At 46.1% G+C, this 25,847-nt stretch overlaps 1 protein-coding gene across 5 annotated transcripts in view; it reads right to left on the bottom strand.

Moving 5' to 3' along the window:
- The window catches only part of LOC131213705 (dual specificity protein kinase CLK2-like), a 54,564-nt gene that overhangs the window by 16,856 nt on the left and 11,861 nt on the right, over positions 1–25,847 (bottom strand). The window contains exons 1-2 of one of the 5 annotated variants that reach the window (XM_058207820.1): positions 14,000–14,211; positions 7,514–8,014 (exon numbers count right to left, since the gene is read on the bottom strand). The exons of the other annotated variants lie outside the window; for them this stretch is intronic. Of the exons in view, the coding sequence (XP_058063803.1) occupies positions 7,514–8,014; positions 14,000–14,044 (546 nt within the window). The 5' untranslated portion in view covers positions 14,045–14,211. Of the gene's footprint in view, positions 1–7,513; positions 8,015–13,999; positions 14,212–25,847 lie in introns of those variants that run through there. 5 annotated transcript variants of the gene reach the window in all.

The following is a 25,847-nucleotide window of genomic DNA, read 5'->3' as shown; positions in this document are numbered from 1 at the left end:
TCGTTGCTGCTGCTGCTGCTGCATTTGTTGTTGGTGATGATGCAGCCGCAGTTGTTGCATTTGTTGCTCTATTTCGAGATGTTGTTGCTGCTGTTGCTGTATGCGCTGTTGCTGCTCCGGTTGCTGTTGCTGTGGCTGTCGCTTGTACGACGTCGTAACGGTGCTGGTGGTGGCGGCGGTATCGCCAGCGGTGGTACCGGGGGCCGCGGCTGTCTCCGCATGGCGCGGATTCGCGACGATGACGGAGACGGCCGGAGGGTTCCGGCCGGATGGCTGCGCGCCACCGCGCCAGGCTGTGGCGCTCGTCGACAGCGGCAAGTAGTGCGGGGCGCCAGCAGCCGGGTCGTAGTACTGGTAGTACGGGTCGTTCACGTAGTGCTGCCGGTAGTTGGCAAGCGCCGCCTGCTGCTGCTGTGGGCGCGTCTGCGGCTGCAGCGGCTGGGCGATGTAGACCGGCAGCTGCTCGATGTAGCGGCGCATGTACTCGATGTCGGCGTTGTACATGCTGCCATCGTATGCGCCCGCCACCTCCGCTGCCACGGGTTGCCCACTCTGCTGCCTGTTACCACCACTGACACCGCCGGTATCGCCGGCGGCGCGGGTTGATTGAACAGCGGCTGAGGAGCCGGATTTTGATTGTTGCTGCGGTCGGGTTGATTGTTGGGTTGGTGCCGCTTCGAGTGGCATCGGCTGCGATTGTTGTTGATGCGATCGAGGAGATGGTTCCACATGGAGCTCCGAGTGTTGTTTCTGCAGCTGCGCCAGTAGCAGCTGTGACTCCGGCTGGCGGCACGATGGCCGGGACCAGTGGGTGGTGGAACCTATGGCAGAGGGGCCACCCTCCGGTTGGCCGCTGACCATCATCAGCACGCTGGCGGTGGAAGGGCCACCCGCAGCCGCAGAACTGTCGGCCGCAGCAGCACCGCGCACACCACCGATGGACCTAGTGCTCAGGTTCATCGGTACGTGAGAGGGTTGATGAAGCAGTTGCCACAGCTGCGGCTGCGGTTGCTGCTGCTGATGCGGTGGTTGCTGTCCCTGCTGCTGAAGTTGCAGCGGTTGATGCCTCGGTTGCTGAAATTGCTGGTTCGGGTTGTTCGATTGCTGCAGCCAAAGTGGTTGTGGCTGTTGCTGCTGCGGTTGCTGCTGCGGCTGCTGCGGTTGCTGCTGCTGCCCCGGTAGTTGCTGCTGATGCTGCTGCAGTTGCTGATGCTGCTGCTGCTGCGGTTGCTGCGGCCGCCCCTGTTGCTGCTGCGTTTGCTGCTCTTGCTGTACCCAATGCGGTTGCTGTTGCTGAGGTTGATGCTGCTGCTGCGGCTTCTGCGGCGGCTGCCGCGGTTGCTGCTGCTGCTGCGGTTTTCTCGGTTGCTGCCGCGATTGCTGCCGCGGTGGCTGCGGTTGGTGACGCTGCTGCTGCAGTTGCACCCACCAACGCGGTGGTGGCTGCTGCTGTCGCCACGGTTGCTGCGGTTGCTGCTGCCGCCGCGGCTGCTGCGGCTGCCGCTGCTGCTGCGGTTGTCGCGATTGCTGCTGCGCTAGTTGCAGTTGCAGTTGTTCCTGGTATTGTTCCTGCTGCGCTGTTTGCGGTGCCAGTTGGTGGTATTGTTGCTGCTGCGGCTGCTGCTGCGTCTGCTGCAGCGATTGCTGCTGCGGCGGCTGCTGCTGCTGCTGCAGCTGCTGTCCCTTCGAAGGGATCGAAATTAATCAACATACCCCGTGCACCGTCCGCCGGCAGTTTTCGGCAACGTTCTTTCCCGAACCCGAACAACTCCCTGCAACCCACCCCCTACCCCCCCGACCTCCCCGTAACCGGGGGCCGAATGTGCGATAATATTAGACACTAACTTCACGCTGGTGCTGTTGCTGCTCCTGGAAGTGCTCTGTGACTATAAACCCATTTCGTAAGTGGCGAGAGCTGCCGACGCGAGGGTGTCACCCCAAACACCCATCGCCCATTAACCGGGATCCCGGAACGATCGGAATGCTGACCATCCCCCTGTGGGTGGTGAACGCCCGTGTTATGACTATCGAATCCCATCGAAGTGCACCCGGCACCGACGTGCGGTGAGTTATGACCGCCGCCAACGCGGACCGGTTCGCTTCTTCTGCGAATTAGCGAACCGAAGACGACCATTTCGACTCGGTCGGTTCATAATGAACGATTCCGTTCCGATCCCACCCACACACACAGAATCCACAGACCCTACGCGGAGACTTCAGAGGTCAGGCGTTGTTGTTGATCTGGAGTTGATCGCGAGTTAAATATCGTGTTCGATTTCGTTTGGCACCGATGGCAGTTCGGTGCGCAACGAGTTGTCAGTTGTCTGCCGCTATCTAGATGTCTCACTCTCACTATCTTTCTCTCTCTCTTCTGGCTGCAGTCTAGTTGCTACAAATCGACTCGGCTTCTACTGGATGACTGGCCCCGACTGGAGCGCAACGTTCCAGATCTCCAGATCTTGGAACGAAATGACGCGGGACCGTGGCCGTGTAAAGCATGGCCCACTTAGAATCGGGAACAATTGCATAATTTCTAGCAGCGCCTCTGGTGGTCGGATTTCATAAGTGTTGATAGTCATATCTTTAGTAAAAATTCGACTTTCAGTGCTGAAAGTTTCATCTTGGTACGCGGAGTTTATGGAAAGTTATGCTTAATTGAACTCGAAAGAAGAAAAATAATTCTGCACACATCACGTCGAAAACACCACGTGGTCTACTTTAAAAATCTCAAAAACACAAAAATTCACAAAATCAACTATATATGCTGTGCTTTACCGTTTCTGGGAAGCCAATACCGTAGATTGAAAGATTCAGAGTAGATGTGAAACATACAATCGACAGCTGAACTGGAAGATTTTAAGATCAATCGAGGCAAATCCTGGACTTTAGGTTCGGAATATTGCAAAAAATATGGTGCCTTCCTGGACCAAATGGCTTGGTTTCCTGGACCAAAATTTTATCTCGCCCCGGGACGGGGAGATGTCCCTTCCAAGATCAAATTTGTATTCGCCAAAAAATTTGCGCAAAAACTAATGATATGACAAGGAATTTGCACCTGTGGACAGAAATCAAGGTTTTCATCATAAACACGACGATGAACTCAACTCTATACAAGGAAGAGTGCCTCAAAAAGCGAGTTCTATCATTTAGTAAGTCACGCAAAGGTCCGGTAAAGTTTTGGCCTGATTTGGAAAGCTGCCGCTATAGCAGGGATGTAGTTCTGTGATACTTTTACAATAAGGTGGATTTCATCACAAAGGATATCAACCCACCAAGTTGCCCTAGACTCCGCCTAAACGAAAATTATTGGGCAACAATCAATAAGAAGTTGAAGAAGACTGAAAAGGTGATGCGGAATGCTGCAGAGATGGCGATAAATTGGAACCTATTAGCCGCTGAGGTGGACCAGAAGATTGTGCAGAAAATTATGGCGCGTATTCCAAAAAAAGTTCGTGATTTCATCCGACGACCGACATAATAAATTTCTGAAATTTTTCTCTTTTAAGGTATAATAAAATACCTTCAATTTGACACCTTGATGTATTTCCTAAGTCAAACCAACCCAGAGATAGAGCTAATGCAATTGTTCCCGATTCTAACTGGGCCATGCTTTACACTTTGCCGTCACAGCGCGTTTTGGCTTCATATCGCCCTAATCCTGTTACTTCCGCCCGACGATCGACGGAAAAAAATTCTACGAAGTGCACACAAAGCCCTTTCGTGGGTCGTAAAAATCGCAAGAAACGGCATGCCAGGGCAAAGAGGCGTCACTAGCGCGGTGCCGGTTGCATTCGCCTAAATAAAACATGCTAATGGCGAGAACATCTACGCAGCTTCCAGGCGGCCAAGCTTCCCGGTGGTCCCGGGTGCACCGAGATTTTACGACCCGGCTCTCGGGCGGATCGCTCTCGTCCTGCGTAGGTTGGCAAGTGCCCCTTGCTAGCACCGGCTGCATCCGAATCGCCGCAACGATCGCGGCGTGTTTATGGCCCTCGCTGTGTGCGCCCATATGGCGGTTTGGCCTGAGTGTTTGGGTAGTATTTTTAACCTACACCGCCTAATGCCGCGAGAGCGAGCCCGCCGTCCAACCGGCGCCCTTCGAGCGGCGGCCAAACCAATCAATCGACCGATTGACAGGGCTGACGCCACCTCGAAGGACTTGTCGCGGACGGCGAGGCCCACGAGGCCCAGGTACGCCGCCCCGCACCAAGGTGCGTCCTTTCATTCCTCAGCACGGTGTGGCTTGCTTGCGGGCCAAGGAACAGTGACAGTAGTAGTAGTAGTAGTAGCAGCTGGCTAGCAGTCTGCTGCACGGCATCGGGCAGGACTCTCGTCGGGCGGGGTGTAAAAATAACCTGACGCGTTGTGTTGGACAACCTTTGAATGCTTCGGTGGCTATCGCGCTATCGATTACCCTACCCTCGACATCTAATCCAAGTCCAATGCCAGCCACTGTAATCTCTCAACGTAACGCTCAGGTTTTTGGTGTACTGGCGACTACGTGGTGCCTTTTTTGACTTCCGTTCAAGAACGTGATGACGGTAAGGCTCAACAAAAAAAATCAGAACCCGATGTGACATCAATTGATGATCGACGAATTGATGATGATTGATGAATCAGAAGCTGGAGCTGGAGGCTGGAGACTTACACTTACCGATCTGCGCTAGAGACTGATCTTCTGAAGACCTGAAGATACGATTGCCATGTAAGACTTAGACTAAAGCTTCTTATGGGCTCTTTGCGTCTACTTCCGCTTTACTACTTGCAAGTCGGCATTATACATTTTGTACAGTTTCGAATTTCCAGTTTTCCGAATCGTACAGTGGATGGCGAAAAGAAGTTTAGCTACTGAACATTGTACGGAAATTGTAACTAAAGATTTATTTTATACAGGGTCCGTATTCACGACAGGGCATATTTAATTGTTGGATAACTCCTCCACCTTTCTGTCGAATTTGACAAATCGACCAGATTCTGAAACGTCAATTTATGGCGTTTTAATCATATATCAGGTTACGGCAACACTGCTGGCTGAAAGTAGCGTAGCGCTCCAAATTGAAAATAATCGTTCAACTATTAAAACTGTGAAAACTGTGCGTGCCGATTTTTTGCTTACTTCTTTCTGTGGGGCTATTTAAAGAAGCTATTTTTTTGAATAATGCCAATTTCAGGGTGATTGTTTTGGTAAAAAAATCAAGTAATATTGCTTGCTTTTGATAGTGCGTGTGCAGCACTTGTCAAAAATAGTATTTGTTAATTTCGTGACTGTCAACTTTCTATAGCCGCACTTTGAGTTTTGCTTCCGAGAATAGTTTTCATAACGAGTTTTGCAAATGAATTATTTAAATATGCCAAAAAGGAAGTGTTCTAAGTGAAAAAGCAAAAGGGTTGATAAAGGCATATAGACAGGAGGGTGTTCGAGAAATGGCTCGAAGAATTAAAAGATCCGATAAAGTGATCCCTAATAGAATTTGCGAAACTGAGCATGACACGTCGGTGGGACATGATATCTTTGGGTTTTCTTCTGCTTTATGTACAGCATATTTTGTATCAAAAGAACCGATTCCGTTTTCTGGTTTTGTTTATTGTAGGTGATCTTTTCTGATGAAAGTGTCTGATGAAAAAAAGTTTAATTTGGATGGGCCCGACGGTTTAACAGGCTACTGACGAGATTTACGCAAAGATCCGGAGTACTTCTCCACACGTAACTTTGGAGGAGGATCTCTGATGGTGTTGCTTGGGTTTTGCTCTGCGGGTATGCTCAATCTGGCTTTTACATCTTGTAAAATGGACTCTTACGATTACATCTAGAATGTAAAAGACTTCTTGATCCCGTTTACAGCTGCCAAAAAATTGGGGTTTCAACACGATAATGCTAGCATTCACACCAGTTCGATAACTAGAACATGGTTCGCTACCCATAAAACCCAACTAAATGGTATTATTCATAATTTTGCCTTCTTAAAAAAGTCCCAAAACTAGAAGTTGCATCGAAAAGACGGTTTGGAAGATACGTTGAAGAACGTGGGTGCGGCTATAGAAAGTTGACAGAGTTGTACTATGCCCGAAATGTTGTCAAACACAATGGAAAATGCCCGCTTTTTATGTGTTTAACGGAGGCATTTATTTGAACGATATGACGGCGGAGTTATCTAACGTTTTAATTTTTCCTGTCTTGTATACGCACCCTGTACATAAATTAAATTATTACACCTTGATCAACCATCGAAAAATATTTATCCGTTTTCATTACCAAATTTAAAAAATCTTAAATGACCCACCTTTTAAAAAGTTTTTGATTGATTCAACGTTTTTCATCTTCGTATTTCCTAAAATCTTTTGCGTTCTTAAACTTCTTCTCGCCATCCACTGTGTCTGCAAGCCCAAGAGTAAAATTTCCAGTTGAATGTCTGCCGTTTTGTAAATTGAATCGCTCACCAGAACAGAATGAGGCGACTAATTAAAACTTCGGTTCTGGGAGCGCTGCAATTCAATTTCCAGCAAAATTTTCTTCAACGACGAGACGCACAATCGTTTGACGAGAGTCCGTTACAGTCTGTAAAACGTGGCTGCCAGATGATAACACAATTTTTAATTGCCCGCAATGCAAGACTGTGGACTGCACTACGGATTGAAGACTAAGGAGAGGATCTACTGCTACTGCGTGAGAACTTTGTTGGGCGTCTGATTTCGCGTTTTCGCGGAGATGGCCATTGCACTTTTTGAAGCGAGGCCTACTTTGAAACATCGGAAAAGTAACATTCCTGCAAGTTATGATTGGCCGAGGCAATAACACTCGATGTACAAAAAAGCCATTGAAAATTCATCACAATCAGCATTATGAGTATGATAACATTATAATAAAAAATTTTATTAAAAACCGTTTTTCTCATGTGTTTTTTTAGTTCTTTTTTGAAACTACGTAACGGTTAACGCTGTGGTTGTAGTCTGTTTTGTGTGTACACTGCTGTGGTTCATGGTTTGACGGTTCTGGTGGTCTGGAGGTACCAGTGGCGATCACAAATCACGAGTACAATCAAATGGTGTCTTGCGGGGCACTATCCAAAAGCCCACCGAACGACCATTTGACAGTTGACCTGTGGCCTGTCAATAGTCACCACCTTTGGACGGCGTTCTGAGTCGTCCGAGAAGATTGGATCCCGGAAACACCGAGCATCTTGGGCTGTTCAGTGCGATAGTTCGGTATCGGTTAACGTGTAGAGCTCTGAACTCCCTGGGCGACTCCCCGTGGAGAGTTTACGTGACGCAGGTGTTGCGGATGCGTTAGTGACCAACACGGAACACACACAAACACGCTGCACGCACACACTCCGCAAAAAAGTCCAAAACGGGGAAAATCCCAAATTCCCGAGCATGAGCACAAAAACCTGGACACTCCGAGCATTAGGGACAGTGATACACACAACAACAACAACAGAGAGAGAGAAACATAGAGAGAGTGAGAGAGTGCGAGCACAACAACAACAGGGGGACAAGAACAGGCGGCCCGAACCTTGGTGACGATCACTTTCGCCGTCGGTTGGCCCTTGCCGGACTTGGGCTTGTAGATGATGACCTGGGTCGTCGGGGGGCCCTCGTGGTCCGGTTTGAGGATCTCCTGGAACGAGATGCCCGACACCGGAATGTCCTTCAGGGTGAGCTCCCCGTTCGGGCCGCTGCCCCGGATCGGTGCCACCGCCGGTGCCGCCACCCCTGGCACGGGCGGCACCTCCCCCACGGTGGTCTTCCCGCCACCGGCGCTTTTCGGTGGGTCCTTAGTGGCCGCTGCCGCTGCCTTCAAACCCTCCCCTGCCACCACGGCGCTACGGGTTGGAGCTACGGATTGAACTGTACCGTTTGGTGGTGCGCAAACTGGCGCTGGGACCGCGTTTCCGGCGCTTCCGACGCTCGCTTTTTGAACGGCAGCCGGGTTACTAGCACTTCCGGGGACCTTCTTCTTTTCGGCGGCATGCTGCAGCTGCTGCTGTTCCAACGGGCGGGCGGTTTGCTGGCGCTGGTGCGAGAGATGTTGGGATTCAGATATAAGAGACAGAGCGAGAGAGAGAGAGAGAGAGAGAGATATGTGTCGACGTCGTAGAGGATATCTACAGTACGTGGCACACACGAAAAAACAAGGGGAAAATGGGGGGATGGCCCTGGGAAGAACACAGATGGACAAAGACAGTGGGCAGTTGGGGTACGATGGTCTGGTGGGAGAACGATACGAGGCACCCCGAACGTACAGTGGCAGAGAGGTCGCAAAACAAGGATTTATCGACGAGGATACATTCCAATGCACCCGGTGGGGGCATGGATTGATGTCTGTTTTAATTTAAATTCCATAATCTAATCTGATTTCGAACACCGCTGACCATATGCAGAATGATCAGTCAATTTTCGACATCCTTTTGTGCCTTGTACGCGTTTAGACGCACCTTCGATTTTGGTCTAATCCAAAAACGATGGATCAAAGAATCTGAGCTAGAGAATCACGAATCACCTGCAGAGAAGTTGCTAAGGATCTCAACCTATCAATATCGTCTCGTTTTTAATTAACAGAAAATATAAACTAAACATTTCAAATTACCTTCTCATATACAACACAATTTTTCTCCCTCTCTTAAACTATGTCGCTTCTCTGTGGTCGCAATGCGCCAAAACTTTCTTTCCAGTCAATACAAATCAGACTGAATAAAATTCTTAATTAATTAATTTACACTAGAGCACACCAACGAATCTTGTCCTAAACCTTGCTGGCGCGCATGGACTATCGTTCGAAATTAACAAACTAAAAGAAGTCCTAATCAATAGATGCAATAATTCTATCCACCCAACCCAATGCGAGAGTTTATTATTTGAAGTTTTTTTTCAGTTTAACTAGTTGTAAGATGTTGTTAGTTATTAGTTATAAGTAATAAAAAATGATTCAATGCTATGTGGCATAACATAAAATTTAAAGAGATTTAAATCGAAAGCTTTTTCATTTCAATCATATTGATACCTTAAACATATTGAATAGCTGCAATCCCAATGTGGAATATCTCTGTACTCTTCTGTAATCGAGCATTTATATCTAATAAAGTTCCAGTAAAAAAAAATTCGGCTCGTTTGGCCGTTCAATTTTCACTAATGATTTGGGCATGGGACGGAACTCAAAACAATATCGCATTCACTAAGGAGCTCTGTTGGGCTCTGTCGAACGAATCATGGGTTCATCAGGGTGCGGGGACGTGGAAATGAATAGATAAACGTGTAACTGACATTTTCGAAGACTGACTGACTGACTCGGACTTAACTACAACACACGTTGCCTGCTGCTTGGTCTGGGGGCGCTTGAGCATAGGAGACAGTCGGTTCAGGCTATGTTTGTTTCTAAACTTTTGTCGGCTTTTATCGCACCGCAACTCATGACCATATTAGATTTATCTGTTCCTGCTCGCTACTCTAAGACGTCGACATGACATGGAGATCAGAACTGCTTCACGAATTACTGTTGCGGGTCACAACGATCCTTTTATGTCGTACGTACTAGGTTGTATACTAAGTTTTGACGTTCGATATTTATTAATGACCTTTCGTATCACCTTCCTCCAGACTGTCACCTTATGTATGCTGACGATCTAAAATTGTTCTTGCCTGTCAGTGATCTGTCTGATTGTCGGATACTGCAGGTTATGATTGATCGTCTAGTATCTTAATGTGATTGCAACGTCATGTCCCTTAACGTCAATAAATATCATGTAATTTCATTTACTAAGCGTCTTAGTCTGATCATGTTTAGGTATAGCATTGACTCAGAGGTTGTCCTGAGAGTGGAAGTAATTCGCGATCTAGGTGTGATGCTGGATGCGAGATTAAAACTGTCTGCCCACCATGAAGAAATGATTTGTCGCGCCAATCGCATTTTGGGCCTTGTTTTACGTATGTCGTCTGAGTTTCGTGGTGTTACCTGTATTAACGTGTTGTACTCTTTTCTTGTCCGTCCAATTCTTGAGTACGCTTGCGTTGTGCGGCACCCTCATCATCAGTGTTGGCGCGACCGCATTGAGTCCATACAACGTAGACTTACTCGAGTAGCCGTGCGCAGACTGGGTCGGTATGGCGACGGCAATGTGCCTAACAACAACACGCGTTGTCTGCTGCTCGGTCTGGGGACGCTTGAGCAAAGGAGACTGTCGGCTCAAGCTATGTTTGTTTTTAAACTTTTGTCTGCTTCTATTGACGCACCGCAACTCCTTGCCAAGTTAGATATATCTGTTCCTGCTCGCCATTTAAGACGTCGGCACGACATGGAGATCAGAACTGCTCCACGAATTACTGTTGCGTGTTACAATGACCCCTTTCTGTCTATGTGTCGTACGTAAAATCTTTGTTGATCGCATATTGACTATAACATGTCTATTCGGCAGTGTTGTAGTTTCCTTGATTTCGCATCCTTCTAATTGCCGGTTACCAGCTTTTTGTTCTCGTCCTCTCCAGATGCAGTGTTACGTTAGCTAAGGTTTTGTTGAAGTTAGTTAAGTTCATCTTTGTCAACAAGGCTCTGTTTGCCCATTGACTAATTTTATACTAACTAAATAAACAAATAAAAAAGTTAATAAAAAGATACTAAAGGACGCAGCTACGAGCCTAATTTTTTGTTATATTGGTACACTCTTCAAATGAACGTATGTGAAGTTTCATTTCAATCGGTCACTTAATTTTTTTACAAGCCATTTAGTATCGACGTGTCACAGTATTTTTTACAATGGGAAAAATCAAGTATCGTCCATCGATTGAATTTTTATTTCTGGAAGGTTTAGAAACAAAGGAGATTTACAAACGAATGTTGAAAGTGTACAAGGACTCTTCACCTTTAATTAGGGGGTTAAAAGGGGGGTTTCTGAGTTTAAACGCGGTCGAAGTGGCCTTCAAGACGATGCATGTCAAAAACGTCAAAAAACAGACACAACATCTGAAATCGTAGAACAATTCAGGATATCGTATTGGAAAATCGTCAAATCACTTACAGAGATTTAGTATAAGGCCTAGCCATCTCATTAAGCAGTATAACCAATATTTTGACTGAAGTTTTGGGTTCCTAAAAGCTGTTTGCAAAATGGGTGCCGCATTCGCTAAAATCGCATTCGAATGCATTTTTCTTGATAACATTTAAGGCGTTTTCGATAGGATAAAGTGGATTTTGTGCATCGAATCATCACTATGGATGAGACTTGGGTTTATCACTATGATCCTGAAACAAAACAAGAGGCTAAGGCTGTGAACCGTTTTCTTCGGTTCCGAAACAAGTTCGTCTAGAAATTGCCTAAAAAGATGTTAGCATGAGGTTTGTGGAATGCGAATGGAATTTTGTTACCGGATTACTTGCAAACTGATAAAACAAGAAAATTCGATTATTCTTGTAACTTTTAAGACTTATTAAAAGCGAAAATTTGTGAAAAAAGACCCGGTTTGAAGAGGAAAAACATTCTCTTTCATCAGGCCAATTCACCCTGTCACAAGAGCATTTTGAAAATGGCAAAAATCATTGAATTACAGTTCGAATTGTTTGAATATCCACGTCTTCATTAGATTTGGCCCCTGACGACTTCCATCTGTTTTCAAACTCAAAATATCATGCGTGAAAAGCGTTTTTCATCCAATGATGACGTCATAAAAACCGTAAAAAAGTCCACGTCGATACTAAATGACTTGTAAAAAAAATTAAGTGATCGATTGAAATGAAACTTCAAATACGTTCATTTGAAGAGTATACCAATATAGGCTAAAATTAAAATTAGGATCGTAGCTGCGCCCTTTGGTATCGAACGTCAACACTTAGTATACAACCTAGTATAATCTTTGTTCGTCTCATATCGAGCATAACATGTCTATTCGTCAGTATCGAAGCTTCCTCGATTTCGCGTCCTTTTAATATCTGGTTACCGGTTTTTTATACTCGTCTTTGCCAGTTACATTGTTCGGTTAGCTAGGGCTTTGTTTAAATTAGTTAAGTTTTTTCTTGTCAACTCGGTTCTGTTGCCCATTGTCTAATTTTATACTAAATAAATAAAAAATAACAAATAAATAAATAAATAAAAGCATCTTGCTGATCCAGAGGTCTGTTCAAAAAGTATCGTCAAAAAGTATGAGCGTGGTGCAGTACCAGCAAGTTATACGCAGTTTGCATGAAGCAATCCTCCAGAAACACCCAGATTTGTTACATTTTTGGCCGCGAAACAATACATTTTAATGAAGGCATGGCCGCTGGTCCCAGTTTATGTATTTTTACGACGACGCTCCGTTAACATTGATGAGATAAAGACGGCATCGCAAGAGGAGCAAGAAAAGTGCACAAAAAAAAAGTTTTTGAAGGGCTTCGAGGATTGTTAAAAAAAATTTTCGCACAAGTGATGGGGCCTTACAAAAAACTAAATTACTGAAAATCGGACCACTAAAAATCTGATTACTTAAAATCTAAATCTAAATATAAAAATCTAATGGGGCCTTACTAAAATTCCTCCTCGTCTTAATTTCGTAAATCTCGTCCTCGCCAAATGCAGAGTTAGGTTAGCTAGGGTTTTGTTTAAGTTAGTTAAGTTCATCTTTGTCAACTAGGCTCTGTTTGTCCATTGACTAATTTTGTACTAAATAAATAAATAAAAACAAATAAATAATGTTTGAAAAATAAAAACAAAAATTGGGACATTTTCTTAAAGACCACGCGCACAGTCTATCGAGAATGACTTCGAGATATTCGACTCAACTTAACTTTTCTGCTCCTGCCAGATGTTTGAGACGTCGACCCAGCCTGGAACTCAGAAGTGATACGCGCTCGTCCCTCACAGGACACTTTACTTGCTTTCTGTCGTACGTACAATTTTTCTGGCCATTTAATGACTTTAATATGTTCCTTGATTTGTGTCTTAATGTGTCTGCCTTCATGTCGTCTTCGTAACTGTTTCATCTCTGTTACTGTCGTGTATGTTCTCCTTTACCAGCTTCTGTGTTACATTTCGTCAGTTGTGATTAGTTAATCATAAGTGCGAAGTTAAGTTCATTATTGTCAATTAGGCTAAGTTTTGCCCGTTGACTGTTTTTTTTTTGCAAAAAAAAAAGATTAAAGCTATTGTAGATTGCCATGAAGCCGGGCCTTCTAATTATATCTATCCACGAATGGGGTGGCGGATATTGCACGGTGACTTCAATTTTGCTTTGCAGGGGGCGGATACGGACAGCGTTTCGAATCTTAAAACGGCTAATCATTATGTTTCGTATCGATAATAAAATGACTCAATGCCACGCGGCATATAACATATAATTTAAAAAGATTTACTTCGAAACATTTTCAGTTCAATCATTTTGGTACATTAGACTTATTAAATAGCTGCAATCCCAAAGTGGAATATCTCTGTACTCTTATGTAATCGAGTATTTATGCGTAATAGTGTTCCAAGTTTAAATAAAAAAAAAGCATTTATGTCTAATGAATGCCCACGTTTAATAAGAAAAAAGAAATGTTTTGTATCGATGATCACCAATGATTACGTTGCTCTGCAACTAATCCTTATGGTTTGAGCTGGCAGCGAAAAAAAAAACCTTTGTTTTGCGAGCCACTACGTACGTTTGGGGCGAGGCTTCGACATCAAACACTGAGCCACAGAGGAGCCACAGCGACAGTAAAACTTAAGCCACAACGACCAATCAACGACAGGGGACATTTGACTTGATGGTAGTAAAACCCACTGTCGTCGCCCAGTGGCGCGACCGTCAGGCAAAGCATCGTGGGGTTCGACACTGGCACTGGTTTAATTACTCGCTTTACTGCGAGCTTCTCTCCGTGGGCCAGAGGCTTTGATTCGTCACGGCCCCCCGCCGACAGCCAGAGGGGGTTCGGGTCGCGAGATATGGTCGCCCTGGAAGGCGGTTAGAGATCACAAATGGGACAGAGGGGCATGGTACGCGAAAACACTCGACTAGCTACTACCACAGACACGGGTGAAAAGACGGGCTCAGTTACCGGGGTCGAGCTGCTGCTAGTCTGCTCCACGCCGTTGGATGACATACCCGAAGTGAATCCCTGCTCCTGGAGCTAGTGGAGATTGCAAAAGCGGAAGTCGCGACGCGAACTACTTCAAGTAGCACACACTCACTCACACTCACACACACACACAGAGGGTCTGTAGGCTCAAAGGATTCGTCCAAGATACTGTGCCTTCGCAGAAAGAGTGTTCACACTTGCACACACACTACGCACTACGCAGGAGACTCTCGACGCCGAACCGAATCTTGTCCACTAGGACACCCGAGGTCCTTGCGCGGGATATAAAGGCTGATTGGAGAGGGGGTTGAGTAGGAAGACGCTTCCAGAAGAATCCGGCAAACGTCCAGGAACAGGGAACTGCCTGGGGCAATTTTCAGGAACGAAGAATCAGGAAGTTCAACGGGTTTGATAGAGTTCAATCGATAGATAAGCACAGGGCAGACGATGGGGGTGGGTCAAGGCACTAGACACGGCTCCTCACTGCGACGAGACTACTACGAGAGCGATCGTACACACGTCACACACGACGACACTAGTAGAACGCGAACTCGGGTACACGGGAAGAAGTTGGGATAGGTCCAGCTTGTCCGGGATAACGAAACCGACTGAGACCGAGCGTTGGTCCACGCCAACCGACGTGGCCCACGGGAGACCTGAACCCCTCCGCACGCCACCAACCTCCCGGGCTGGGCCCGATCCCTGGGGTGGATCCGATCGGGGAGGATCACCCGACCCGACCCGATCCGACCCGACCCGACCCGCGGAAGCACCGGCAGCTGCACCGCACCGTACCGGTCCCCGCAGATTTTTACTACCCACACCCTCCTCCCCCCCCTACGTCCACCCCCCCGGACCCATCGATGTTGTGGCGCGGGCTTCTTCGCCAACAGCGCAGCAGACTCCGACTTCGTTCCAGAACTCGAGCGCATCTTTCGCTGGCTCGCTCGCACTCGCCATCGCGGTCTCGCTCGCACGCACTGTGTTGTTGTGCGCACTCGCTCGGGTGCAATGGGTGCATTACCGATTCTCGCCGGGCAGACCCGAACCCCGGCAAACAACAACAAAAACATTGCGTTGGAAGTTTCTGCACTGGGCGCAGACCTACCCGGTTCTCGCGGTCGGGAAGCGGTCCTAGCGAAGACTGGGAGGTGTGCGGAGGGTGGGGGCACGAGCGACGGTGTGCAGACTTTTGGGCCGCACCGGCAGCAGGCCTTCACATTCGACCAACCTATTTTTTGTGTGTGTGGATCCTCCGTTTTTTTGTGGACAACGACAACGAGCGGTGATACAGCTGCCCGGTAACGGTAACGCAACGCGAGGTAACGAGTTGCGTTAGGCTTTTCCACACTCCCTAAAACAGCTGCCCTCCCTGCCTCCTTCCTTCTCTCTACCCTCCGCACGGGACTTCCTTCGTCGGAGAATCCCCAAAAAAAAGTTCCGCAGTTGGGGAACTCGGGGATAATACGGACGGGTAAGGTCAATATCCTGACAGACCGACGGGATGGGTGCGGGGGGGCATGCAAAAGCGCATAGAACACACGGCAGCTGCCAACCGCCGCCACCGCTACCACTCCATCCCGACCCCATTCCCGGTGGATCAGGACGCTCTCGAAGAGTTCAACGGCACGGGATCTCCAAGAAGAAACGAAGACCCGGGCGACAGGGGAGGTGGTATCACATCCTGATCAAGCACCGATCAATCACTCCGATCGGTGCTGGATCAGGATATACCACCCGCCCCCCCTGAGGGTGAGGTCAAGCTCCAGGATCCCCATCCCAATATCTGGTGTTGCGGATCGAAGAGTAGCGCCAGCAAGAACGGAAAATTACTGAGGGGTTGGTGGAAGAGAGCGGTGGTAGTACGCACCCTGGGGGGGGGAGGGGTAGCACGCACAAGAGCAAAATTGCGGGAAAGTTCGGTTGGTGGTGGATTGCCGCTTATTTTCAGCCCCACGCTTAGAGGCCCCACGTGGCGTCTTTGCACGCTCTCTCGCGTTCGGTGCGTCTCACTAACGCCACGCACTAACGCCCCACCCCTCCCTCCCACCCTCCCCGCAACACACCACCATCATTTGGCAGCCTGGCCTGGCCACCGTGGCCAGTGCGATAGAAGCGAGCGATACAGCGAGAGCGAAAGTGCTCTGCGGGGTTCATCGGAACTTTTATGGCCGTTTTTTTGCCAAGTCTCCAAGTCCAGGTTTGGGCGACACACATCTGTCTTGTCTGCCGGTCGTAAAAAGGCTCCGACGACGACTCGCTGCTGCACGGTCCCACGCTCTCCCAGGGCGCAGTAGCTCGTCCTGAGTGCTGCCGAGATTGACATCTTCATGACGCTGGTCGATAAGAAGCGAATGGATAACCGACCGAGGGAAATAATGTGATCGGGACGAAATCGATCCACGGCTCTTTGTGACGCACGCACTAGACTGGCAAGGCGCACAAAGGGCTCAGAGAGAGAGAGAGAGTCGCTGCGGCAGGGTAATTTTAGTAAATAATAGGAGTGCCTAGGCCTGTGGCCGAAAGAAAGCACACAAAAAAAGTACGGCCGAGATTTGTGGGATGTTCTGGAGCGTCCGTCAAATCGCCTAACCTTCGCGTCTCGGATCGAATCCTCTCGACGGTGTAGAAAGCTACGCTGACTCTCTCTCTCTCTCTCTCTCTCTCTCTCTCTCTCTCTCTCTCTCTCTCTCTCTCTCTCTCTCTCTCTCTCTCTCTCTCTCGCTCGCTCGCTCGCTCGCTCGTTTTGTTCCGCTCTCGAGTCAACCTTCGCCCACACATACGCGACCAACGACAACAACAACCCCCCGACCGATGTGTTGATAGCCCACAACCCCAGCAATCCCCAGCAATCCCAGCAGCCCAGCCCAGCCCGTGCTCTCTTTCTTCCTGGTCTACTCTCTGCTCTGTGTTACCTCATCAACAGCCGATGGCGACGACGGGAGCGGCGACCGGGGCGACCTTGCTGCTGTTGCTGCCCGCCAATCCTAGGAGCTGCCGGACGTGCTGGCTGGCCGGCCGGAGATCGATACGCACAGGTCCACACAGCACAGCGGGCAGAGTTTCCACACTTCCCACAACTTCACTTGCGCCTTCAGCCGCGCTGATCGCGGATCCGATCTTCAGCACAGAGCGCGCGGCGGCTGCTGGCACGGGGTTGACCACTTGTTGAGCGCCGTGCAGTTGTTGGCGTTCTGGCAGCGGCACGCGGATTCTGGCGAACCGAGAGCCGAGCGAGCGAGCGCGCGTGCGAGCGCCACAGGATTCACCGCGCAGGATCGGGCTGTGGGGACAGACGTGAAGGTTGGGGTAGCACTTCAGGGTGGCCGCGGCCACGGTATCGTCTCGTCGCCGGAAAGAAAACAAACCCCCGCCCCAACCAAACACACAGACAGACAGGTCAGAAAAAAGAGAAAGTCCTAGGCAGGACGCAAATTGGGGAAAATGCGAAGGAAAATGGACTGACGGCGGCCAAGAACGGGGTCATCGCTTGGGGCATCACCGAGGCGATCGATAGAGCGAGTGAGAGTGTGAGAGAGAGGGGGGGCACATGCGAGACGCCAACCGCAACGCCGTTCGCATTGGGCCCGCCGCCGCCGCCGCGCTGGCGATGCCGATGGCGTGTCCTCCATCCCCATCCGAAAGTCCCTCACAGAAAGAGAGATAGAGAGAGAGAGCGATAGAGAGAGAGAGAGAGAGAGAGCGAGAGTGCAAGCCGGGCAAGGGCAAGGATGGGTCGTGACGAATCACCCACACACACACACACACACACTGACACACACAGAAAGGGGTAGCGTAGCACGGTCGCAATGAGCGCGCAGCCGCGCAGCTCTATCGGTGCTAAAAATAGATCCCACGAGGCAGAGCGCAGCATGGCAGCGTGCGCAAGAGCGCGCACACGCCGCCGTGTCCTGCGCAGCAAGGACCGAGCCTGGGGTGCTGATGGGGAGCAGCGGGCGAGGTGACGCGGGTGAGGTGTCGAGGTCGCGCCGCGATGTTCTCGCGCTTCGAGCGAAGCATCGCCGGCGTAAGCGCTCGCGATGCGCAACACACGCTGTGTGTGGGAGAGAGAGTGCGAATGCGAGGACCGCATCTGAGTGCCACAGACGCAAACGAACACAACTCGCGCACACACGCGCGCGCGCACGCGCACACGCAAGGCTCTGTTGTGTGCGCGAATGGAGCAAGGTCGCGGCACGCCACGCGGGTACGCGGTGGCGGTGGCGGCGGCCCGAGAACGCATCCCGCGAGAGAGAGCGCGAGAGTCTGCCGAGAGTTTTCCGAGTGTGCTATTTTCATGACCCATTTTCGCCACCTCCCGCCCCGCTCCTCCGTTGCTCGGTCCACGCTGTTCTGCACGCTTTGCGATACCGTCCGTTACCGTTCTGGCCGTCGATACAGCTGTGAGAAGCTGTACGAACCAATCCAGCCAATTCCGACGACGACGGCGACGAAGACGAAGAGGGACCTACGCAGCTGCGTGTGTGGTGCATCCCCAGGTCCGGACACACGCAGAGAGCGATCCACAAATCCGTACAGCATCTGTCAACGCTCTGGACGCAAACGGCTTCATCACGTCCGTGCGTCCTCGTCGCTGATAATATGGCCCCGCTATCGGCCCGGTGCAGCAGAGCAACATAATTGTTATTCGGGTTTGGGTTCATCAGTCCTCGCGGAAGTAGATTTGTTTTTTAAAGACAAATCACACGTTCATTGAGTTGAAATGGAAAACTCTATTTTAGGCAAAGTATATGCCATCGCATACACTGCTGGCCAATAAAATAGGTAATTGTATGAAGCTTGAATTTGAACTGTCGTCGAGCCACTATTCAATGATCATCAAACTGATACTGTACTTAAATACACTAGTTTAAGTCATTTTTTTGCTATGTTGGTCATATTTTACTTAAAAGGCATCGATGTGTTATCGACTATTTTGACAACTGTTTGATATGGCATGGTTAAAATAATAGGTAATTCTTGTAGACGCTGCGATTTCAGCCCACTTTTTGATAGGAATTGGTTCATTTGGTCTGGCTGCAATCAATTTTCAATTGTGAACCTAAAAAACATCGTTGTTTTCTGGTAGAACGTCCACAATGGGCACAAGCACTCATAGCAACCGTGAGGAAAAAAAAAGTTGTGAAGAATCTGCGCAACGAAGCTGCGACGTATAAAATCATCGCCAAAGCACTAGGAAGATCAGTAAATTTTGTGAGAAATGCTTTGTTGTGGAAAAAAACAAAGGAAAGGCGAAGTAAATCAAGAAAAACCAATCTGCCAACGACAGATCATCGCATATCACTTTTGCCCAAAGTGAATTCATTTGGTTCGTCCAAAACGATTTGCTCATTAATAAATAACATTATTAGCCCAAAACCTGACCGAATGCGGCGGCAAGAAGCTAATCTACTAAAACTAATTGCAACAAAAGTGCCACTACTGATTTAAAAAAAATTACAGACGAGGTAACAGTTTGCTGCTCAATGTACGAAAAATTGGCATAATATATTATGGACCGACGAAACCAAAATATATTTATTTCGAGCAGACTCTCAGTGTTCGACGACCTGCTGGCAAATAATTTCATCCCAGGTTTACAAAAAAAATCTAAGACATGTTGGTGGAAGTATCATGATTTGGGGATATTTTTCATGATCTGGTATAGGTCCCCATTTCAGAGTACCCAGCACCATGAATGCTCTCCAGTATATATCAATCATGGTAGACGTTATGCTGCCTTTCTCAGAAGAAAACATGCCACTGAGATGTGTATTTCAACAAAAAATCGATCCCAACCATACGTCGAAACTTATGCAATCGTGGTTTGATGGCAATAATGTGTCAGTTTTGCCTTGGCCAAGTCAGTCTCCTGACTTAAACCCGATTGAAAACTTGTGTAATACCTTGAAGAATAAGTTGAAGCAAAAGTTAGCTGGACCATATTTTTCAAACAAAGATGAATTGTGGCAAAAAGTGCAGCAGGAATGGTATTCCATTCCAGCAAAAACTTGTCAGAATATGTCGTCGATTCGCTGCCAAGGAAAATGCATGAAGTGCTTCAAAACAACGGCGGATACATGAGATACTGACTAATTTTGTAATATAATATTGACTTTTGATATTAGCAAAAGTGTAAACCGTGTAAATTCATTACAATTTGCCCTATACGAAGATTTACCTATTTTATTGGGCAGGTACTTTTAGCTGCTTTCTATTGTAATAACGGAATTCCTAGAAATTTTCATCTCTTTTAGATAATCTTTATCTTATTTTTAGTACTACTATCTTGTGCTATCATTGAAATACCTGTGAATTCAAAAGGTTTTGTAAAACGATCAAATAACGCAGCGTAAATACTTTAACTTATTTTATTGGCCAGCAGGGTATCTTTCGGGTAATTCGGTGGATACCACACCGAAAGGATTGTTCGTCATTTGAAGCGAATCAATTCATCAAATTTGTATGAGTTCGTCGTACGAAACGAAGTTGAAGTTGGTCGGTTGTCCTGGACCTGGACCTATGATTATGTGGTTTTTGGGATTCTCAAAATGAAGCCACTTTCCATCTCCAATGACGAGCCAATGGAGAAAATACTTCCTTTTCTACCTGTAGAGCCCCGAATTTCACCAGTTTTTCACATGGTTTTCCGGTTCATCTGCTGCCTTTCGTTCAGTTCGTTTTCCAATCTTCTGGATCTTTCGCCAGGACCTTCAAACGTTTCAACCGTTCGTGACAACGGAGACGATGAAATCCGAAATTTACATCGGTTTGTGCAGAAGCTAATGCGTAGCGTTCGGCCTACAGTTCGATAATTAGCATACGGTTAACGGGAATGTAATTTTGTAAAAACGTACTGTTAAGTAAGGCAACAGAGCGTTAAAAGCTGAAAAAACATTGAGTTTGCTTCTAATTTGAATTTTTGGCGTTCATTTAAAATCGTGCCTAGACATAATGAAACGGTCTATAGTGTGCTTAATAGTAAAACGTTATAGGTAATAGGTAATAGGGACTACTTTACAAAGCAAATAATACATAAATAAATTCGTATATCATACCGATTATATGTTAGGACAATTGTTTTGCAGTCCTATATTGCAGCAAACGCAACGCAGTTCGCCAACCACACTGAAGCCCTACCGGAAGCCTTTTGGCACCGGTCCAGATTTCGGACTAAACTCACTGTGGGGAGTTTTGTACGGGACAGGCGGACATCGGAAGGTTTGGGAAGATTGATTTTAGGAAGGAAGCTACGGACCGGTGTCGTAGCTTTTCCGTTAGCTTTACAGATGCTTTGAGCAACCTCAACATTATATCTGTAACATGCGCTTTTGGGTACATAAAATTAGCTTTTGTTTATATTTTAACTTATTTTTGCAAAGCGCGTGACACCGACACTTCAAAAATCATAACGATGACATTTTTTGGATCGCAAACTCAACATCATCTTGCACAGAAACGAGTGAACCAGAACAGATCGACGGTTTCTTTCATCTTGACCACAATCACATTGACTGCCACGGAAAAGAGTGGGACCTATTGTTGAGAAAGCGAAAACGTTGTATGCGTCATCTTTAACTTTACCGAGGAGCTTAAAATGGGTCTGCCTTAAAAGAAACACATACTCAGTGAAGGTTAAAATGTTATGTTAACGTATATTCAGTAATTTGTAAATACTTATTACCTGAATGGATACATTCGATTATTTTAATAAAAGATAAATATTTTACAAAACTTACCTATGTAATATAAAAATAGGATCAACAACACATTTGCAATGGTGACATGACAGAAAACATAACCTCAAAAGTTCATAAAGACAATATGCTTTGTATGGCCATTTGTACTTGTTTGACAAGAGCCCAGGCATTGCTAATTCATAGAAGTGTGCTCTTAAAATAACCGTACCGGTAGATGTCGCAAAAGATAGCACATGAAACATTCTGGAAATATTCAAAACTAACCAAATTTTAATTTCAATGCTTAGTTTAGGCGAAGTACCGCGAAGCATATTTTGGCTGCACTACCAAAATTGATAAACTGTATTTTTTCGCAGTGTTTTATATTAATTCCCGCAAAGCTAAACTAATACGAATCATGAATATTTGCTTTTTTTTCACATCAAAGAAGAATCTATTACTTTTCTAACTATATTTAATAAAGGTAAAAGGTAGTTTGAAACGGAACAAATTAGAGGCCATCTCATACAAAACTATTGCCACTTTACAAAGAGTTTACAAAATGGGATATGACTTTCAATATTTCACATTTTGAATGGCCACACATTCAGTTTGGTGAAATATCCATCGAATCGACGTATTCTGCTCAACCTATCGGCGTGTCATAAAGCCTTGCGAAAGCAGTTTCGTGCCACAGCCTTCAGTTCTAAGAATTCGTCTGATCCGGTCCGCCCAGTAGCAGAAAAACAATCCCGCGAGACCATTGGTTTTCCTCCACAAATTTTCCGGCAAAAGCCTAGGTTCAAGTGAATACTTCACCGCGATCAACAACAGTCTGGGCACTCGATCAACATAAGCAACCCAGCGGTACAACAACAAAAACAGGACTCACTTGGCGCGGACAAAACAAATATCAGACGGGCGTACCACGTGTGCGGCTAGACGGCGACGAATAGAAAAATACGGAGTCGGATGCCGAGCACAATAATTTTGAGCTATTTTGAGAAACATTCGAATGCTATGATCCCGTTGATACAAGCAGTAACATCAATAGTACAGTGTAGTGACTTCGGAAATTATAATGTAAAACATATGTTTGCAAAATAATAACCATAACAAAACATATTTTTTCGCGTCCGAGGGTTTTTATTGTAATGCGTTTTGCGGCGGTCAGAAGTATGTTGAATTTTTGGCTATTCTTAGAAACATTCATGTTTAAGTTAATTTTGAGTAGTTGGACGGTGTGGCTTTATCCAGTTTAGGACCAACTTTTCGCACCGGTTTGATTTCGGAGCTATCCCAGCTCCAGCCAGGACTGAAAAATGTTCCCTTAAAAAGGCAGGGTAAACGGGCTAGAATTATACACTGACAGGGCACGGTTTGATGGGAGATGCTAAACTTCACAATCACAATCCAACGAGCAATAAAACCCGGTAACATGCATTAAGAATACCTCGAACCTCGTTCAATTAAATTGGCACAGCTCGTTCAATTATATTGGCGTTGATAAGATTGATTGAAACTTTATGACCTAGAGTAGATTAAATTGCGTGTTTGTGATGATTGGCTAGCACACATTCGCCGCATCGTTACCGATTGACATAATTGCGATGCATACGAAAAATGATGTCCCGGTTCAGTCTAAGAAAAAAATTGAGGTGGAGAAACATTTTCTGCTTGTGTGACTCTACTTCGGAAAGGAGTAATCCAGGACGCCTTCGCTCCTCACGTGATGTCAGCCGGCTGCGCTGTGGCTCTGAAGCTTCAACCGCGAGAGCAATGTTATGCTCCGCCTAGTAATAAAAAAAGGTAATTTGCATTAAGAATACCTTGAACCTACTGCACAGCTAGACTTTCATAAGATTGATTGAAACTTTATGAGTTCGAGTAAATTAAATTGCGTGTTTGCGAAGATTGGCTAGCACACATTCGCCGCATCGTTACCGATTGACATAAATACGATGCTTACGAAAAAAAGAAGTCCCGGTTCAATCTAAGAGGAAGTTTGAGGTGGAGAAGCATTTTCTGCATATGTGACTCTACTTCGGCAAGGCGTAAGCCAGGAGGTCTTCGCTCCTAACGTTATGCCAGCCGGCTGCACAGTGTCTGTGAAGCTTCAACCGCGAGAGTAATGTTATGCTCCACCTAGTAATAAAACCCGGTAATGTGCATTAAGAATACCTTCAACCAACTGCCCGGCTCGGCTTTGATAAGATTGATTGAAACTTTATAACTTGGAGTAGGTTAAAATGCGTATTTGTGATGATTGACTAGCGCACATTCGCTGCGCCATTACCAATTGACATAATTACGATGCATACGAAAAAAGATGTACTGGTTACATCTAAGAAACAATTAGAGATGGAGAAACATTTTCTGCACATGTGTCTCTACTGCAGTAAATAAGGTGCTCTGAAACTTCTTCCCTCCCAATTCTACTTTTCCCTGTTCCGATGATCCTTCTGCTAACGCTGTTTTCCAAAAACCTAGCCGAACAGTTTTCCCCGAAGAGTTAATTTCCACCCGCTTTGTTCACACATGTCGCTGATCGATTGTTTGTTCTAGAATATAGTTTTTCTGCTATGGTCGGGCTGGCTGCAACCCACGTGTCATGTTTTGTGCATTACCTGCATCACTGCGCGCCCGGAGTAAAGAGTGTTGAAATAGTTAAAAATAGCCATCAACGGAAACGCTCACTTATCCAAGATTGCATTGTAGTTTCCCGTTTTTATTTCTTGCCGGGCCAGGCGATTCAGCAAATTCAAATTCGTACGTTTGATTTAATTACTGTGCTTAATTTCGATTGGCTGCGACACCCTTGTGCAATCGAGTACGCCACAAGTTTTAAAGCCAACATTGTGCTGTAAACAAATTAATCACATTTCCAAATATAGCGCTTCCGATTTATTTGCGTGAAGTTTTCTGTGTTTTTATTCAATTTGTCCTTTTTGTAGGCTGAAGTGTCACTATTCCAACGAACCGATATTTTTAAAAGCCTTTCTGCATCGCCAGAAATATGAGCTTATCAACGATGCTCAATGATGCACAACGTGAAAATTTATGTCCAATGATATTTTATCTGTTTAGGAATGATTTCGGGCATGTAGGCCTTTCAGCTTGCGTGTTTATGACGTTACCAGTAAGCCCCGTTAGAATTAAATCGAACTTTTCCAATAAAAAAGTTGCGTACTATTGAAGTTCAGAGCGATAGAGCGTAACAGTTAGTTCATTTCAAGTGAACAACTTGAACCTCATTTTTCCAGCCGATCCTCACGATACGACAACTCATTATCTTTGGTTTTATGTTGTGCGGGTTTTTTAAAGAACAGTTTCATAAATTACATATATGTTTATAGCGTCATTTTCAATTGATTCTATGATAGACTATAGCAAATTTTCAAGCGAATCGTGAAGTTGCTCGACTGTGCTGTACGATTTTTCGGGACCATAGCATGTTTTTGTTTAGTATTTAGTACAAATGAGTGGTATTTATATTAGAGTACAGTAAATAACGAAAAGAAGTTAGGTTCAAGAAAATGAAAGACTAATACGAGGGTGATAAATTTACTTTAGTTATTAAAAACACGTTCATAAACATTATATAATAAGCGTAAATGATAGTTTTGCAGTATTTAGGAATCACTGACACAAACAATTGAAAAAGGTCCCCCAATGGCATGTGGTCCTAAAGTATTATAGTGGTTTAGATTGTGTAGATTAATTTAGCTAATCCTGAAATCTAATTATCATCATCCTCGAGATACTGTATGACTTATGAATGACTGCAGCACTATCCTTTTACACGATGAAATCTTCTTCTATTGACCATACCAATAAGACTTCTTCTTTCATGAATGATTTTTGGCCAGCTATCAGTATGTTTAACGTAAAAAATGCATCCCTGGACCATAATTCCTTTGGTATTTACTTTTTAATGTTGATTTAGATCCCATATAGGAGAAAAATTCAACTCCTCATAAGTGTAGTTCAGTCAGTCATCAGCCGCAGAGCACCGTTGTCCAGAGTAAGAAAGGTTTCAAAGCATCTCGATGGTAAAATACCATCCTTTTTTTCAAGTTAGCTTTCTAATGTTTGTAATCGTAAAATAAGGCCCCATTTGCCTGCATCACATAGACTACGTAGGATAA

The sequence above is a fragment of the Anopheles bellator genome, chromosome X (assembly GCF_943735745.2).
Source record: "Anopheles bellator chromosome X, idAnoBellAS_SP24_06.2, whole genome shotgun sequence".
Lineage (NCBI taxonomy): Eukaryota > Metazoa > Arthropoda > Insecta > Diptera > Culicidae > Anopheles > Anopheles bellator.
The sequence above is the reverse complement of the archived record's forward strand: the minus strand, read 5'-3'. Positions and strand labels throughout refer to the sequence as shown.